The following is a 20092-nucleotide window of genomic DNA, read 5'->3' on the forward strand; positions in this document are numbered from 1 at the left end:
TTTTACATCCCCAAATCTACCATTTGCTCTCCCTTTAGAGAAACATTTGTTAAACAGAATTTTACCATCTTGTATGAAACAGGAAAGATTCACCAGAGTAGATCTGAAATGCTTTATTTTATGAATGGTAAAACTCTTTACCAGCTTGCAAATCATTTTCAGAATAAAAAGAAATATATAGCATACCTGAAATGAAAATGATTCCATATTTGTTGAACAATTGGCTATCAGATTTTGGTGAGTTGAATCATCAATAAAAATAGGAAGATCCTTTGATAGAGATTAGATTGTGTGATACCATCTGGGACTAATGTAAACCACATGCTGCAGTATGTATTGGTATCAACTTTCCTTCCATTTGTATTGTGTAATATTACTTTCACCTTATTTTTTTATTCCAATTTTGGCTCTTTGTCTGTAGTGACACATAAAGGATTGTCAGTTTTATTCTCAATGCATTCATGATATTACCCATTTTCACTTCTCCAAACAAATCATTTCTAAAACCTTGTGCATTTGAATATTATGGTTCAATTATAACCTTTAATAATTTATTTTGTAAATACTTCTTTGTCATAGTTATGTTTAATCCCAATTAGTTGTTCCTTTCTTCTGTGGTTCTTTTGGGAAGAATCTGCCTTCAATTAGTTTGAACTTAACTCTGAGTATGGGAAGTGCACTGAGGCTTCATTCCTAATCGTATATGATCTTTATAAATGATTATATAAAAAGATTTTAAAAATCAAGCAGGATAATGGTTCCAATGTAGATGCGTGAGTTTGCATTTTACTTTAGATGTTCCAGATGTGCAAGTATGTATAATATACCTTTTGGATTTAATTCTGAAAGAATTTATTTTGTATTGTGAACTAAAAAAACCCAGTAAGGAATTTATAAGAAATATTTCCTTCTAATATGACTTGGTGGTACTAAAGCTGATAAATATTGTACTTTACTAATTTGGAACATGTGGTCTGAGCACTATAAATCTGTGTTAAAATTCCAGATTATTTTGGCTACCACTCTCATTTTAAAACCTTTTCCATTCCCAAAAAGTAGTGTAGAATGAATGAAATTCACAACTAGAGAAAGATGGCTTCAGGCATTTCCTTTCTACTGTTCCAAAAAGGTTCCACATCCATTTGCACTATTCAGGTGACCCTCCTCAACAACTCTCAGAAAGAGCACTAATGACCAGATGACTGCAAGGAATATAAATTACAATTCCCACCCTTCAGTCAGAACTGAAGAAACTTCTTGGATGAGAAGCAAAATGCCTTCAAGGAAAAACGAAGAAAGTACGGTTGACTCTTGAAAAAGCATCTTTTGGGCAACCATGACCTGGATGAAGGAGAATCTCCATAAACACATGGCTTTGAACACATTCAGAGATTTTTTGCTGTTCAAGCTGAATATTTTATTGCATATGCTGTTTTGAGGAAACCCTAATAAAAAATTTGGAGTCTTAAGTATATTATGATTGTAACAATGCAAATCGATATAGGTTTTGAACAGAGTTTTCCTTCACAATTATCTATTCTTTGATATTCATGAATAAAATCAATTCACCAGTGTTCAGATCGTACAAAGTTCCCTTATATTATGGATACAGATGAGGTTCCCTTCCCATTCCCCATTGGAATGAAATCTGGGAACTAACTGGAGATATTGAGTTCAGGCAATCTTCTTCTGGGGCCCTTCCTAAAATTCATGAGCATTAACTACTGCACATTAGTATTATATGTTTATGGTTTTATTATATTATCTGCTGTACATGTAATGTGGTCATTCAGCTAATTTCCCTATTCTTTTCATGGTTTTCAAGAGGGTAAAGACTGTAAACAGTAGGAAAACCACAAATTTACACAGATGTTCCAAAGACATTTGAAATTTCACATTTAAAGCACAATCACATGTACAGGCCATTATTCAAAAAGTAAGTACTTGAGTACTAGGAAGCAGTATTGATAATACTGTCAGAATCATATACTGTACCTGCTAAATTGTCACAGGATCTGCTTACACTGATTCCATGGTATTCATTCAACTGAATATTAAAACAATATCCTAATAATAAAAGCATTGCCGAGACAAAGTGTGATTGCCAGAAATGTTCAAGTGGAGCATAGACAGCTGTCTGAGCTTCCTTTAACTTGGATTCCTGCACTAAGCAGAATGTTGGACTTGGTGGCTTAAATAGTTGATTAGGTTGTTCCAATGTTCTAATATTAATTAGCTTGTTCCAGTAATGGCCAGTGATTGGGTCTTGGGTAGGAGTAGGGTAATAGTATTTTGATTGGCTCCCATTGACTCAGCTGTGGAACTTCTGTATCCAGAAATACCTACAGACTTAGGACAGAATAAGCAATATTACTATATATTTCCAGGACAAGACCACCAATTCCTATACAGTAATGCACAAAACATTGAAAGAAAATCATTTTCCACTTGATATGTTGAACATAGATATCTGAGTTGGAAAACTTATCTGTCAATGTGAGCCCCCCCGCTCCCTGTTTTCCACCTGGACGGCCTCCTGCAGCACCCTGCTAGCCAAAATGGGGCACGGTGGGCCCTTGCACACACATTTTGGTCAGCAGTGTGTTGCCCAAGGCCATACAGTCTAAAACATGGGGGGGGGGCATGTGCAGCCCCCACGTGCCCAGTTTTGGCTGCCAGAGGCACAATAGACCAATCTTTTACTATTTCCAGGCCATCCTGTGGGCCAGATTTAAGCACCCCGCAGGCTGTATTTGGTTCACGGACCTTAAGTTTGACAACTCTGTATCAAACTTAAAAACCTCTGCTTTTACCTTTGTAGTTTTCCCCAAACAGAGTTCCATTCTTCACACTTGGATACTGACCAATTGGAGAGCAGCAGTGTAGCCCTTTTTCTCCTCACACTAAATGAGCTTAGTTCATATCCAGTGGTGGGTTGCTATTGGTTCGGACCGGTTCTACTGAACTGGTAGTTCCGGTGAGCAGTTAGCTCACTGCCCACCCACCCCTGCCCTTTCCTGTCCTATATTTCCCTGTTTTTTAGCTCAGCTAATTCGCGTAACACAGTGGATTGCCACACCTCAGCTGTTTTACTCACCAGCGCTGACATGGAAGGTAAGTTTTAAAGCTTAAAATGGGTGGTTTTTGAATGCTGTATGTATTAAATTGGTTGCAGCCCACCACTGTTCATATCCTTAATACATAAAGGTATCTATAGTTTTTCCAGGATGATTATTTTGGAATATTTTACTTTCATATTGTATGTTTCCTCCAATTTATTCAAATCACAATGTACAGTAGTCCTAAAGTTGATCAAATTAAATATAAGTTGTCCATCTGAATATAATTCAATGTAAATTGTTAGCTTCTCCACTGCCACCTAAAGAGATACAGTATTTGTTAACATTAATTGTTCTCCCCTTCATTTATTGCAGATTGACCAGTTGAAGCAGGAGCTTTCAAAGAAAGAATCAGAACTTCTTGCCTTACAAACTAAGCTTGAAACCCTTAGCAATCAGAATTCAGATTGCAAGCAACACATAGAAGTGCTTAAAGAGTCACTTACTGCCAAAGAACAGAGAGCTGCCATACTTCAGACAGAGGTAAGCTAGTTTCTTAGCATCTAATAATTATTCAGGAAAAATGTTTAGTTAATGGAGTGTGTCAGAATTAAAGGTGACATTCAGGTTACAAATCTGTGCAAAAGACAAAACTTAACTTAAAAAAAAAATGGCTCCAAAGTAGTAAAACAGTTCGATGCCAAGATCCACTCTCTAATGCTTACACATTTTCTACTAATCTTGCTAGCAGATGGGTTTTTTTGTTGAAATTAGATTTCAGCAGGAAAACCGCAATAAGTATATGTACCTACCATTTAATTTCCCCTTGCTACTAATATACAATTGCTTTCATTTATATCTTTCATAAGAATGCTTCAGATAAACCTTTGGAATTGGCACATAGTTCAAAAGGATATGCAGATTAGTAAGAATATAGTAACCGTAAGAAAAAAAAAGTTCAAACGAAGGGCCAAATGATTAATCAATGGGGAAAGATTCTTTTGACTTTTAAAAAGGTTAATATTTCCAATGGGTGACTTATGAGTGTGCTCAAAAATGTTATTGCAAAGAAAGCGTTGTTCCATTACTGTCCATCTTCCACCTTGCATAAAGTGGGTGTAACATTTCTCCTTACTTCAGGAAGAGTTGCATCAGGAAAGGAATTTGGAAGAAAAATAAAGTCATCTAGGCATCATTCACATACTCTCCTTCTCCTGGCTCCAAGATGGCTTGTTTATTGTTGTTGACGATATGCCTGTGCATGTTCAAAATTTGTGTCCCTTGTTGCATTCTTCTCTCCCCATTTTTCCCTACCTCTATTGCTTTTCAACTGCTAAATTTCAGTCTGCTTGATGATATATCTTATTTCCCAATTTTGCAAAATCTTGAGTACAATGGTAACTTTGAATAAGATTATTTACTGGTTACAAGGCAGAGACATTGTATTCTCCTTTAGTAGTTTTGCTCAGGGTTAGGAGTGGAAAATAGTGTGTTAAAAATCACATTGAAGTTCACTGACTCTATTGTCTGCATTTTATTTTCTCTCATGTTGGCATAACTGAAAGATGTAAATGCAAATCAAATGTGTTTGTTGTTTTAAATTTTATGTGGAAAATCTTAAGAAAAAAAGGCCATTGCACTCCATGCTTTGTTGAGGGTGTTAATTATAGTTTTGCAATTATGTCTTTGCATTGACATGGATTTTTAACACATGATTCTGTGCTGCTTTATAAGAGAAATTACATTTAACTTCCTATTTTAAGATCATGCTGATACAGTCATTTAGTTTATTATATGTTAAAATTGGTGACAAACAATGTGAAATTGCTGGCTATGTTTTCTTAAGCAGTTTATAGGGATTTGGTAATTAATTACTGCATAGTCTAAGTAATTGTAAGAACTATTATTATAGCAAATTAAGCAGGAAATGAATTGAAGCACAGTTTCAGTTTGTAGAGTATCTCTGACATTTCTTTGTTAGAATAGAGGTAGCTTTTTAAAAATATAAAACCATTTGTTTGACAACAAACCAAGTGTAAAATTAATAGTCATTTGAAAGGAAATGTTGTAAACAGGCCTTATCAGGAACTGAAGTTAATGAAAATGATTCCATAATTCTATGAAGAATTACTGGTGGGTATACTGCATATTGATTTTTAATGAAATTGAAACAGAAAATAAGATAAAATTTCAGGTTCCTTGATTTTAAATAAATATACTTTTAATGCAAACTATCTTTACGTAGTAGTTACTTTTCTGTCCTTTGTAGGAAATGAGTAAACAGAAGTGCAGAGAAGGCTGTTTCTCAAATTAAATTAAATGTTAAACTTATTAAATATCAAAAGCAGCTTTTGAATCCCATTGGAAAATGGATGTATCATGTAATATATTTGTGAATGTGTCTGTAGGAGTAACCACCACAAAGTGGGTAAACAGGGACCCTTTGAATTTGCAGTGTTTTACTTCCTTGTGTTGTGTCAGTCAAGGTTACAGGTTTATCTGCCTGTAATATGCTGTGAAGCTCTTGGATAACTCCACTCCTTCAGTACTTTGTTCCTTTAACTTGATAGGAGTATAGTGTGTTTCAGTTGGCTTGGACCAAAGACTAACCTACTTGCCTTTTTGTGGGGTGAGTGTATGTGTGACTGGAACTAGTTCAGATAATTAGGGATATGATGTTATGCCTAAGTCTTGCTGAAGCTGTTAAAAATAGGCCAGGTTCACTCAAATTTAAATTGTATATGTAAATTGAAAATTGATGAAGAGGAATCTGGAAAAAGAAATAGAGAAGGGACAAAACCTCTCAAAATGCCTGTGGAAGCATTTGAAATTTGGCAAACTTTCCATGAAAAATATCATCAAGAAGGATGCCAGAATGATGGAGGGATCAAAACAAAAAAATTATCAGAGGACTAGAAAGTTTTATTTGTAAAACTGTCCAAGTGAGAACAAAAAAACAACAACACAAACTGCATAAATCATCTCTATAACTCTTTAAAAAATGAAATATGAAATTTTGATGTAAAATGAGACTTCTAACAAAACTCCACTGTTTGCCACTAAAACCTATCTCTTAAAAGTTGGGAAACTGGTCATCAGAGATGACTGCTGTATTGTATGTGAGATAAAGACCATGCAATTCTGAATACCAATCCACAGGAAGCAATTGCATAGAAAGGCATAGTTTGTATGTCCTATGTGTAGCCTTCTGAATACCACTTGATACCCACTGTGCGAAACAAGTTGCATTGGAAATTATTGTTTCTTAGAATTTGGAAAACATGTCTCAGGCTATTGAGGCTAAAATTTGCAATTGCCTGTTTTGTGGCCACATAACACTGTTTGGTCATATTTACTATTTAATCTATTAATGTTTCACCCTCCCCCCTTAAGTGCTATTTCCAAGATAACTGTCACCATTCTTTACCTATTTATTTGGTAAATTGATATAGCTGTCTATCTCACGTTTATGACTTTGAGTAGTGTACAGAGTTAAAAAGACAAAACAATGCAATAAAATAGTAAAAAAACCAGCAAAAAACTATTAGAATTTTAAAAACAATAAAACCCATTAAAATTCATTTGAGTGTGATTGGTGAGATGATTCACTCACTTACTAATGCAAATTTATTTATTTAATCCAGTCATACATATTTAGGTGAGGTGATATGGCTTCCTTTAAACTCAGATCCCTTCATTTTGTGCCTTGTTTCTGATCTACTATTATTAATGTTACTTATTATGATCATGAATTTCATGAGGGCTTTTTTACTGTGTGTATATATATGCATCTGTATTGATTCGGTTTGAAAATATTCTTGCAAGATTATTAGGATTGTGAATCTGTGTATTTAAGTGGCCAAAGGCAGAAATGTCTACTAGCAAAAAGAAAAGATTTTTCAGAAGTATAGATTTAGTGGATGGGTTTTTGTTAGTTGTCATATGAACTCCCAAATATGTACCTAGACAAATTTTGATTGAATCAGTTCAGTGCCCATGTTATATCAAAGATGCTACAGATAGTCAAAAAAGTTGTCATGGTAACATGCATATTTTTTTCTAATTATTGTGATCTTTCCATTCCAACTAATATATGCTGCATCTGTTATTTTTCAAAATGCTAACTCTGTTCTGATTTGGAAACCAGACTGAAAAATACAATGCATAGCATAATAAACATAAGAGAAAGAGAAGAACTATGAAATACGGATGATGATTCATTTCAACTAGAGACACAGATTGATTGCTAACAATGTCAAGAAGTTGAGATGTGAGGCCAAGTACATAGTCAATATTCTACCTCTTTGGTTTGTTAAAGAAAGGATTGATTCTACTTTTCAATGATTTTAGCCAGTGAAAGAACAGTAATAGCTACAATTCACATATGTAGCCTCAGGAGAAGGAAAATCTTCATGTGCGTTTGAAAAAAACAACAACCCCTTACCTGGTAGAAAAAGGTTGTAGCCTCATAAAGACTAATTAATACATCGAGGCCTTTGGTGTAGCTGTGACTGAGTAGTACTTGAAATGTCTCTTCAGAAACAAAGCAACTGAATAAGAACAAAAATGCTGAAAACAAATCCTGCCAAGAACATCCCATAATTTCCCTTTCTACTGCAAATTCCTGTGATCTTCTCTACAAAAATCTCACCAACTGACAGAAGATAATTTAGTAGAATAAACCATCAAACCAGAATAAACAGAATAATGATGTGAGAGTTGCACTAGTTCTCATTGTCTTCTGGGCCGATTTCAAGAGGCTGGTTATCTTTAAAGCCATTTATGCCTCATTACCTTCAAACTGTGGTATTGGAGAAGGCTTCTGTGTGCATTCCTTGGACAGCAAAAGTGATAAACAGGCAACAACTGGAGCATGTAAGACTAGACATATCACTGGACAAGATCACAAAGTTCTGCCTTCCTTATTTCATGCAATTTAAACTTACTGGAAAAGGCAGTTATGCTCAGGATGGCCAGCAATAAAAGGAAACCAGGTCACCCCAAAACACAGTGACTAGACACCATCAAATTAGACATCAGCCAGAGCATAAAATATCTGAAAGAAGCAATAGAAGATTGGAAAATGTGAAGAGAGCTGACCCAAAACACTGCCAAGAATTAGACATGATTGAATTGAAAGCATCTTCACTTTTAGGAGTTACTTTTTCTACTGAAATCTTTCCACCGGTTTGTGTCAGCTGGGAGGAAAAGCTCTATGTTCCCATCTCTGGGGGGCTGTGGTGGGCAAGGGACTGTAATTGAAAGGCTGTTATTCTCAGTTGCAGTTCTCTGTTTCTCTGGGATAGCTTCTGGGAACTGAGACTGGGAGAACTGTTAGATATGGGCTAGACTGAAGAGGCAGGACAACGGTAGAAGGAAAGGATTTCTTTATTTGGCTCTGAACAAAGACTGCCGCCCGGTGTGCCTGCTGTTTTTTTTACAGGCTGTTGTCCACATTTTCAGCCATTGACGGCTGTTCATTTTCCGTCCTAGAAAATGAACCAATGGGGGAAGTCTGACATTGCTGACTTTTCCCATTGAATATCTAACAAGAACCAAGCACAGCAAGGAAGGGGAGTTCAGGTGGGATTAAAGTAAGTGCTCCTATCCCAGGAATGGGGTGGGCGGGTGTGGGAAGAAAAATTTCAAAGTAACCCCACCCTAATTGGCCTGCTCTAAATCTGCCTAGAAACGTTTCCATTTTTTTAAGGTTATATTTTTACCCCGACCTGCAGTCTTTAAAAAAAAAAATCCATGAGATCCTCCTTGAATTTGATTCAGTGACTTTGTACATTTGGGACATCTGGTAACAGGGTTCTTTGGTCCTGGATGGAATAAAAATCTATGACTCCTTCTGGACTAATGGTCCTGCTAGAAGAGCAGATGGCAGCTGTGTCTAGGATGACCTTTGCATACCTTTGGTTGTGTGCCTGTTGTGTCTCTTCCTAGACCAGGAGACTCTGTTCACAGTCATTTTGCCAGTTTCAGATATGACTTGGTATAAAGAAAGATGGAGTCCAGGTGTTTACCTAGATAAGTGTTTATTCAGCTGAGCCTCTTAGTAAGGGAGAAAACTGAACACACTTTGACATTCATATTTATATGTTTGCTACATTGTCCATTTCTCCACCCAAAAGCACTGACACACTCATCCAGGCAAGCTGACACACTCTACCATGTTTCTCAGAAAATAAGACAGACTGGAAAATAAGCCCAAGTGTTTATTTTCAAGGCGGTTTTACTTTTTTTGAGGTGCAGCAGGCCAGACTTGGTGAGCTGGATGTGCCATGGATGCACCGTCACCTCCATTCTGAATCTTCAGCCTTCAGAATGGAGGCTTTTTGGTGAACAGGAAGAAAATAAGGAGGGGGAATTTTCCTGCCTGCCATCCTTCCCTCAGTCTGTGAGCTTCAGGAAGGGATGACAGGCAGGAAAATCTCCCCTCCCCATTTTCCTCCCATTCGCCAAAAAGCTTCCTGTTCGCCTCCCAAAAAGAGAAAAAAAGCAAAGCAGCTGGCCGTGAGGCTGCTGGCTTCAGGGAAGTGGCCCAACAAACAGAATCACTGCACCCAGAAAGAGAAGGGCAAAAACGGTATTTGCACTGCCCCAAGGGGCCAGAGGGCTACAGCATGACAGTTGCCTCCTCTTGTGCCCACACAGCCACTCATGCTGGCCATTTTCAGGGTAGGGGTAATATTAGGCCCAGTCCCTCAAAATTAGGGTTAGGCTTATTATTGGGGTGGGTTGTATTTTCAGAGAAACACAGTAGATAAGATAAAGAAGTACAGACATAGCTATCCACCATCCTTGGAGATTCTCCAAGGCCGTTAAATGTCATCTCAGGGACTTTGGGTGTTTCCTGAGGAACTTTCCATGACCTTGAAGGCTTACAGAGGCAATGTGACATTGGCACAAATGCTCCCTCAAGACTTTCAATATAAACTTTAGATTCATGGTCAACAACTTGTCCGCTCTTTTCCTTTTGTTTGGATTACTGCAACACACTTTTCAAGGGACACTCCATGACCCTGACCCTGTTGACTTTTTGTAAGGCCTTGGAAAACCTGGCTTTGTTCAAGGGCTCATTAGTATGTGAAGGGTCCCATTTTCTGGCTATATAGACACATATAATGACATTTTTTCCTCAATTGCCATATATATTTGATTTTGTACTATACTATAACTGTTTTTGCTTTATGATTGTTTGTCAATGAAAGGTATTCGTTTAAGAGTGGCTATAGAAGTTGAATGAATGAAAAACAAACTATCATTTTATTGAAATCTGTGTAACTCTAGCTTCCCTGATCATGGTTTACTGTGAGAAACTTGATTACTTATATTATCTCTATGAATCTTGGAAATAAAGATAATGCTAAAGACTGGCTCTTTGCTTTCCATCAAGCTATTCTCCTATTAGTTCATTTTTGTAAAATAAAAAAGTGTTTAAAAATTATACTCAGATGAAATGGGGATCCTGGCAGCTGTCAAGGTAAGTGTGTGAAAACTTTATCATTAAGGCCAGAAAATACTTTTTTAAAATTTTTTATTGGTTTTTAAAAACAAACATAAACAAACAAAACATAAAAACATCAAGCTATCTTCCATAGGTGTATATACAGTGTGCCGGTTTGTTTACAAATTGTTTTGTGCTTCCATTTCATAGTCTTCAATTACAATTACATTACATATAATCTCATATTGTCAATCAAAAATAAAATACCTTAGTATCATTATTAATCAATCATTTAACTATACTTTTATTCATTCATGTTTTACAAGATAACCATAATTTACTTAGTTTATTTTATAACAGTTCATATTATCATCCCAAATCTATCCTAAAATCATTTTGTAGATATAATAAGAAAAAAGTACATCTTTATATATTTATTATTTTCTAAAAGTCTATATATTTCATTACTGTACTTTATTGTCTAACCATTGATAGAAAAGATCCCAAATTTTTTAAAATTGTTTATCCTCTTGTTCTCTAATTTCAAATGTCAATCTACTCATTTCAGCACATTCCAATATTTTCTTAATGATTTCCTCCTGTGATGGTGTTTTCTCATTTTTCCAGTTTTTAGCAAATACAATCCTAGCTGCTGTTAATATATTTACAATCAGGTATTTCAAGTCTTTACTATATATTTCAGGTAAAATTGCCAATAAAAATATTTCTGGTTTCAAGTCTATATGTTTTTTTGTCATTTTTTCCAACCACATGTGGATTTTAGTCCAATATTTTTTAGCATCCGCACAAGTCCACCACATATGGTAATATGAGCCAGGTGTCTGATAACATTTCCAACATTTTTTGGATTTATTCTTGAACATTCTTGCTATTCTTGTCAGGGGGAAATGCCACCTGTAGAACATCTTATACAAATTTTCTTTATATGCTGTTGACATTGTCATTTTATAATTTTGAGACCACAATTTTTGCCATTCCTCTAAATAGATCCCGTATCCAAAATTCTTCCCCGAAGCAATCATAGTTTCTTTAACTTGTTCTTCTTCTAGTTTAAGTTCTAATAAAAAGGTCTCAAATAGAAAAAAAGTGCATAAGAATAAACCAGAAAGGTAGATGAAAAAAACAAAAATACCAGGGAAGGAAAAAAAAAAGGCTTTTAAGGCTTTCCCTTTAAAATAAAAAGCAAACGTAGAGATTGGACTTCCCCCCCCAAAAGAAAGAAAAACAAAGACAACCCCCAACAAAGCCAAAAACCAATATAGTTATTACAAAAAAAAGATTTAAAAAAATACAATAAAGCTGGTGAGGAGGGATAGCACAACTTAGGAAAAGTAAAAAGGGCACACTGCACTTCGTTTAATTATCTAAGGCTCTTAATATAACTCTCTTTTCCAAAAACTTATCACCTTTCCCCCCCCTACATTTCAACACCAGACTCCAGCTGTTGATAGAAACCCAGAAGAGCACCTGCAATAATACTCTCCCATGCTCTTCCCTCTATCTTATCAAATAGCAATGTCCTTAAAAAAGAGTCTCAGTTCTTTCTTTCTCAGCTTTGTCTGGTCACAAGAGAAATAGAATATTTCCAAGCCTCTAGTTGGCAGTGTTACAAAGTTTCTTTGCTTTCACTTTCCCCCTCCTTTTCCGAGCAGGATATAATAAGAATTAATAAAAAAAGAAAAAGATGAAATAACTAAAGGGAGCCTCTAGCCTAAAGTATTACAAAATCAAAAAGGAGAAGAAAAAAATAGATATAAATGAAAAAACCAGTCCAGTTTCAAAATACAAGATCATATATAGAAAATCCAGCAATGAGAAAAAACAAAACAAAACATTACTTTGACATTCCTGTTTAAAATCGCCACTTAATCACTTCTGTCAAAACTTTTACAGATTCTTCTTTTCCTTAGGGTGTCCTTTCAGATCTTAGAATAAAAAAAAAGTTCTCACCAAACCGGCACAGTCTCTCTTTCTGTTCTCTTCCGTTTCGGAGCTGTCCCAACTTCAGCAGTTTTAATGGCTGCCTCTTTGCCGCTGGCAAAAAGAGCTTCTCCTGGATCTACCAGGGACTTTGTGGTATCCCTGGGATCGACAGGATGCGCTCTTCACTTTCACCATCTCTTCGGGACGGTTTAGATCCGATAGGACCGTCCAGGAGCAAAGATATCGGCAGTGATCTCAGACCTCCAAGATCGCATGCCGTATCGTCATGACGCCAGCTCCGCTCTCCCCAAGGCCAGAAAATACTTTTTGATTGTCTAACTTAAGCTTTAAATCCTGGGAGGACATGGTTGGTGGCTTCATGCAGTTCTTGGCCATAAATAGTGTTACCTTGAAAGGCACAAGGAGCCTTTAATGTAGTTATGCAATAGTCAGAATTTGAAATTGGATTGCTAGTTTTTGACTGCTTGTAATGAGGGGAAACAGGCCAATTGAACCTGTCAGGGAATTTCCCAATATCTGCATTAACATACCTTCCTCCCCTGATTTAATCATGTAGAAAGTATGTTGACATAAATTGTACTATCCACAGTTGAGCTTTGCTGCACCTAGGAGTGAGATTGGGCAGTTGTAACATGGGGCAGCTGTATGAATATCTACGCTTGTCTCTTTAGATGGCTCTCATTTTTTTATTTCTTGAATAAATTATTTGAAATTGTGTTTCTAGTATCTGAATGATCAAAATCTGTTCTTCTTAATCTGTTTTTCTATAAGTCTGATCCTTCTTCACTCCTCTTTATCTTGATAGTATAAATTCAGGGATAATACAGTATTTTTCTTCCCAGGTTCTGGTCCCTTTACTTCTTTAACCAAAGCTTCCATATGGGTAAGGATTAGGTCCAAGAGATGAGGACCTTCTCCTTTCTTCTTTCTTTTGATAAATGAAGTCAGCAAAAGAGGACTGAGGGTTGTTTAACCTCTTGACTCTTGAACAAGGTAGATTTCCAGGGGTTGTAAGGTTACTGAAATCTCCCATTGTCAACATTGTGTGTCTCCTTGAAAATTTGATAATCTAGCACATCGTATCTTTTTCTTATCTATAATAAACTCCCACAACAATATCAATTCCTTTTACACATACCCAAATCTATTAATAGTATGAAGAAAGTTAGAAATCATATCTAAAGAATGTTAGCAGCTGCAGTATTAGTTTCTATTCAACATTCTTGTATTTATTTATTTATTATTTATTTATTTTGTCAAACATGTATTAGATAACAGATATAAGTATAAACATGATTATTAATACATGAAATAGATATGAATAAAAAGGAAACATTAGGACAGGGATGGTAGGCACATTGGTGCGCTTATGCATGCCCCTTACAGACCTCTTAGGAATGGGGTGAGGTCAATAGTCGACAGTCTAAGGTTAAAGTTTTTGGGGTTTGGGGAAGAAACTACAGAGTCAGGTAGTGTATTCCAGGCATTGACCTCTCTGTTGCTGAAGTCATATTTCCTGCAATTGAGTTTGGTGCAGTTTACCTTGAGTTTGTATCTATTGTGTGCTTGTGTATTATTGTGGTTGAAGCTGAAGTAGTCATTGACAGGCAGGACATTGCAATAGATAATTTTATGTACTACAGTTAGATCAGACCGAAGGCAGCATAGTTCTAAGTTGTCTAAGCCTACAATTTCAAGTCTGGTGGCATAAGGTATTATGTTGCGAATAGAGGAGTAGAGGATTCTTCTCATGAAATATCTCTGGACTCTCTCGATTGTATTAATATCTGATATGCAATGTAGGTTCCAGACAGATGAGCTGTATTCGAGAATTGGTATAGCAAATGTTTTGTATGCTCTAGTTAGTAGTACAATATTACTGGAGAAAAAGCTATGCAGGATTAGGTTAACAACCCTTAATGCCTTTCTGCCTATGTTGTTACAGTGTTTTGCTTTTTTTTCTGTCTAAACAAACTAGTCAACTCTCTCTTTTGGCTTGTTTCCATCTGTATTTTTGCAATGGTGAGATAGGCTTGATCTTATCTTTGCTTTCTTCTGAATGTGATCACTAACTCATATCTGTACTTGAAAACAAAAAACACACAGAATGCTAAAATGATCGCATTTAGTTTAGGAAACTAAAGAAATCTCTCAAATCCCAAAGGAAACAAAATGAAGCTCCAACTCCCCTGTCCACATTTATGACATGGTTTTGTCCAGCTTACATTATTGACCCATCCACCTCAATTCTTCCTTTTTATTCTTATGTATTTATTATGTTTATATGCCTCCCATTTCACTATCCAAAGTTCTTAGCGCTATCCAAATATTTAAATGGTACCAAATCCTCTAGTAGGGCTGAAGTAGTCATTGACAGGCAGGACATTGCAATAGATAATTTTATGTACTACAGTTAGATCAGACCAAAGGCAGCATAGTTCTAAGTAGGGAAAGGCTCAGAGTCACTTTGTGTTGTAGTCCGCCGGCAGCCTGCGAAGACAGCAACGTCATTCACTCTGTTCGGATTAAACCTTGAAACACTGTGTGGACTTTGTACTTTGTCTGGTTTTTTTATAGTTAATTTAGCACTTTAGTTGTTAGCAGCAATTCAAAGGAGATAAAGGTGGGTAAAGGTATTTTGAGAGACTGTTTGAGTTGTTTGGACTAAGCGTGTGGTTAATTACAGTCTCAGGAAGCCTTGGTCAGAACACTTTGGATAATGAGATTGGCAGCATATAAATTTAATATGGGGGGGGGGGGGTCATCCTTTCTGATGCATGAACTTTAATGTCAGAACATTGGTACTTTAATTTTGGTGCTTTAGCTGTCAATGTTTATATGGAATATATTGGAATTTTGATTTGTTTTTGTTTTTTGCCTTAGAGTCACTGTTGGCTCCAGGCAATTGCTTGGACAAGCCCCTGTCATTTTCTTGGCAAGATTTCGGAAGTGGTTTTCCAGTTTCTGCCTGATAGAGCCAAAGGAGAGAGACTGGCCCACTGTCACCCAGCTGGCTTTGTGCCTAAGCAGGACTAGAACTTCTGTTTTCCCAGTTTCCAGCCTGGTGCCTTAACCACTACACCAAACTGGCTCTCTATATTGGAATTAATGTGTTTATTTATTTTATTATGTATGAGTGCCTTTGCCCTCAGGTGGGCAATTTTCTTGTAAAGATTAGCAACAGCCTAAGCCATTCTCTTCTTTGTAAGCACTGAAAATGCAGCTCATATTGCTCTTGCCTACCCAATCACTTACAACTGTACTTTTAGTAAACAAAGAGCCAATTCAGATGGATCCAGAGAAATGTGGTTTTTTTCTGATTGCTAATTACACATAGTTATGGGGTTATTTCAGTTTGATTCCTGTGTATATCTAATGGGATTGTGGTAGACAGTTGATTATTTTGGCCCAGTTGTCATTTCTTGATGGAGATTTTTTAATTCCTAGAAGTTCTATTATGTCATTAAGTTTTCTACTGGTGTGATAAGAAACAATTTTCAGGGGAGATTATGAATTGTTTCATGCAAGATGGATACCATGAATACATGTATTATTTTTTTCATCCCTGTGACCTGGATATGATTATCTGTCCTGATCATGGGTCTAATCGGGATAACTTATCTTTCTAGGCTTCTTTGTCCAGGTAGCAAACTGACACTGCTATCAGCAAGAAAGGAGGTTTTGATAGGGATTTCAGCTTCTATGAAAAGAAGAATTGTATGTGTGGTTCTACTTGGCCTGGTCATCCAATCTCTTTCTGAATTTGATTGACCTTCTTGAGTAGGAACAGGCGGGGAAAGGCTTATTCCCCAGATAAGCAAAACCCGTATTAATAATCAGATACTATAGAAATAAAAAGTAACTTTATTTTGAAAAGTGGGTGAACCTGCATTTAGTCTCTACTAAATGCAGCTTATTGAGGTAGTCCTTGACTTATGTCCACAATTGAGCCCAAAATGTACGTTGTTGAGAAAAATAATTACTAAGTGAATTTTGCCTCATTTTTATGACTTTTTTGCCACATTTGTTAAGTGAATCACCACATTTATTAAATTAGTAACACAGTTGTTAAGTGAATCTGTCTTCCGCATTGACTTTGCTGGTCAAAAGTTGATCACATGACCCGGGGACTCTGCAACCATCATAAATATGATTCAGTTACCAAATTTTGATCATGTTACCATGGGACTTCTGCAACAGTCATAAGTTGAAAAACGGTCAACTATTTCAGGGGCATTGTAACTTCAAACTGTACTAAATGAATGGTTGCAAGTCAAGGTCTACTCATATCATTGTAACTGTATGAACCGCTTTGTGAACTTTTGAACAGAAGTAGAAGGAAAACATTCACAACAAATATATCCTGATGAGATTGTTCTTTCAGGATAATTTAAATATAATTTAAAAAAACAAATAAAGATTGGGAACCAATATTCCAGTTGTACTGCTTCTCTTCCACCATAGTGTAGAAGATTGAGTTGGGATTTGGAAATATTTTCTGAAGATGTACAAAGCCTAGAAAAAAATCTTGCATATCAGGATATCAGGAGTAGACCAAGCATCTTTTAAAACAAATATCCAGTTTAACTTGTTACTGTTCCAATACTCCACTATTATTGAATAAACATACGCCAGAGAATTCTTTTTACTTAACTTATTGTTTTTCAAATCTGCCATGTTCTCAACATCTGTTTAAGAGGAATCACATCTGCTTTTGTACAAAGAAGACACAAAGTTCACTATTTTACAATTGTGCCCAACTATATATAAGGATTCCAAATTGTGTGTGTGTGTATTTTAAATGATGTGCTATGGCCACAGTGGCAGAGTGCCACTGTCTGTTTTATGTTTCTCTCTCCTCCCACCCTTAAGGAAATAGGAGCAGGGAATTTAGACTGATGCAGGGAAGACTATTAAATATCCCCAGTGACCACCACATTTCCCCAAACAAACTGCCCCTCACAGCTGCTCTAAGAAAAAAAAAAAAGCTTAAGTAGTCAGAAAATCAGTTGCAGATCTCCTGGCAAAATATACAGTTTGGCCCTTAGGCACATTTGAGTACAATATTAAAGGCTTTAGAAACTCGATGAGGACTGCAACTACTGTAGGTTTCTTCACTCTCTGTTTTCAGCAACAAAGAATTTTCTGTGAGTGAATTTAATGGAGGCCCATGAATGTGCCCAATGCAACCGTGTTTTGGATGCAGATGGCTGCTTTGCAACTCTGCCATGAAGGCTTCTAGTAAATAAAAAAGCCCGTGGACCAGTTGGCACTAACATGCGGGAACAATTTTCTGTGCTTGGAATTGCTGTGGGAAGTAATTACAGTTGCTGAACACACTGAGCCATGAAAGTTGTGGTTGTATATTTGAGAAAAAGGCATAGTGCAGTGCTACTGGGCACAGTAACACCTTGTTATAAATACTGCTTTTGTTAATGCCATGTTTGTGAAAAGGAGACATGAGTTAATGAGTAACTTTATTAAAATAATAGTTGTACTACAAACCCACAGTAAGGAAAATCTTCAAAAGCAAAGCGCTTATTACCTCTGGCTGTATTTATTATGTAAGAAATGATCAAACCTCTTTGAAAAGAAGGTTAATTTTGCACTTAACCATAAGAAAAAATAGTTTATAAGAAAATCACTGATTAAACAATGGCTGGCATTGAAGTTTTCATTAAATTACTTATTATTTTGGTCTACCATTTATAAAATATACTGAGAGCTTTCTTTTCTATTTAATTCAGTCTGCACTGTTCAGGCAATGCTTAAGCTTATGGAAAGATCTGTGAAATTAGTATATTTCTTTTTCTTTGAATATTCTAGCAATTTATTAATAGTCACATTCTAATAAGGTATTACGAATCCTGGGGATGCCATTGTCATGTATATCCTTATTACTGGGATGTAAGAAACAGTATGCTTTACTTGCAAGTTAATTTTTAGATCCTAGTTTACAGAGAATAGCATGCTAAGTATAAAACTGGGCTTGATTATGCCTGTGGCATTCTGACCAAAATGTGCCCAAAATGACTTGCATTTTCTCCTTATTGTATATGGTATTGGTATGATTATGGTTGGTGACATAGAAAATAATTCTAAAACATGTGAACACGTCATTTGTCTAAAGCCACTGTGGTTGGTGATGTCAATATTGATTAAATCATCTACCACAATTATGACAAATGGAAAATTGTGACTTGGAATGTACAGTGTGTAGACTAGTTGGTAAAGAAAATGACCTAATAAATGAAAAAAGAAAAGAAAAGAAAAAGACTTTGTATTTATGAAACTAAGAAATTTTGGTTCACAATTATAATAGAAAGGTACAAAGGTGGTCTGATGTCAGAGTTGATAAAAGCGAGTTAAATTGTAGTTGAAATGTAAAGTATTCTGGAAAAAATGTAAAGATCTTGGGAAAAATTGAATAGAGAAAAATGTGCCTTTTATAAATAAGTACTAAAAGGCAGATGAATCCATAGGCAGAATAAATGGGAAATGGGAAAAAAGAAAGAAAATGCATAAACTGTTTGAAACACAATAAAAGTACGTTATAAAGAGCCACAGAAGGTCTGAAATTATGCTAATAAAAAAAAAAGATATTTAACTTTTGAGCAGTGCAAAGTCATGTGAGATGGGCACAGGGGTGGGTTTCTACCGGTTCTGTCCACCTCTGTAGAACTGGTAGCTCTGAAGAGCAGCAGACATAGAACCGGTTCTATGTCTGCTGATGTTTTTGCCCACCCGCCTGCCCGGGTTCTTACTTGACCTTTATTTCCTGCTTTTTCAATGTTTTGAGTGTGGTGAAGAGGATGAAACAAAGACCTTTCAGTGGGATGAATTGACTTAAGAATTAATTTGATGTAAATATTTGGGAGAAATGAGGAAATGCTGGAAAGAGTATATAGATAGTCCTTGACTTTTGACCAATTATTTAATGATAAATAATTCCCATTTGAGAACATAGATTTGGACTTAATGTCATGAGTTTCACTTAACAACTGCTGTAAAAATAGTAAAAAATGTGTCTGGTCATTTGGTGCCTCAACTTATGACCACAATGATTTTACAACCAGAATTTCAGCCCAGTTGTGGTTGTAAGTTGAAGACTAGCTGTAATGCAGATTAGGTGTGGGAAAGGTAGCAATATGTCAAAGAGGATATTTGAAATGAATGAAGCTTCAAGGATGCAGATACAGATTAAACATGACGAAGAACTTGACAGTAAGAGCTGTCAATTAGTGGAATAGGTCCACTATCTTTCTGACTTTTAATAGTATATCATTGAAACTTAAAAAAAAATAGTTGTGGACTTTCCACTCTGCTTTTTTTCCCCACAGCGCTGAGAGAAAGAAGATCTGCTTTTTTTTTTACTTTGATAGGCTAAAAGGCAGGGGTGGGATTTTTTTTAACAACCGGTTCTGTGGGCATAGCTTAGTTGGTGGGCGTGGCTTGGTGGTCATGTTATTGGCTGGGCATGGCCAGCTCAATATCACTCACATTGAGGCATGCATCTCCTCGCCTGGCCTCTCATGACTGTGGGGATGCTGCAACAGTGGTAAGTGTGAAAAATGGTCATAAGTCACTTTTTTCAGTGCCATTGTAACTTTGAATA

General features: G+C 36.2%; 1 protein-coding gene across 1 annotated transcript in view; it reads left to right on the forward strand.

Annotated features, from left to right (window-relative positions):
• Window positions 1-20092, forward strand: part of ERC2 (ELKS/RAB6-interacting/CAST family member 2) — a 615701-nt gene that overhangs the window by 157367 nt on the left and 438242 nt on the right. The window contains exon 6 of the mRNA XM_087923860.1: window positions 3435-3602. Coding sequence (XP_087779986.1) covers window positions 3435-3602 — 168 coding nt within the window. The remainder of the gene's footprint in view (window positions 1-3434; window positions 3603-20092) is intronic.

The sequence above is a fragment of the Pseudonaja textilis genome, chromosome 2 (genome assembly GCF_049901715.1).
Source record: "Pseudonaja textilis isolate UNSWEBS1 chromosome 2, rPseTex1.2, whole genome shotgun sequence".
Classification (NCBI taxonomy): Eukaryota; Metazoa; Chordata; class Lepidosauria; order Squamata; family Elapidae; genus Pseudonaja; species Pseudonaja textilis.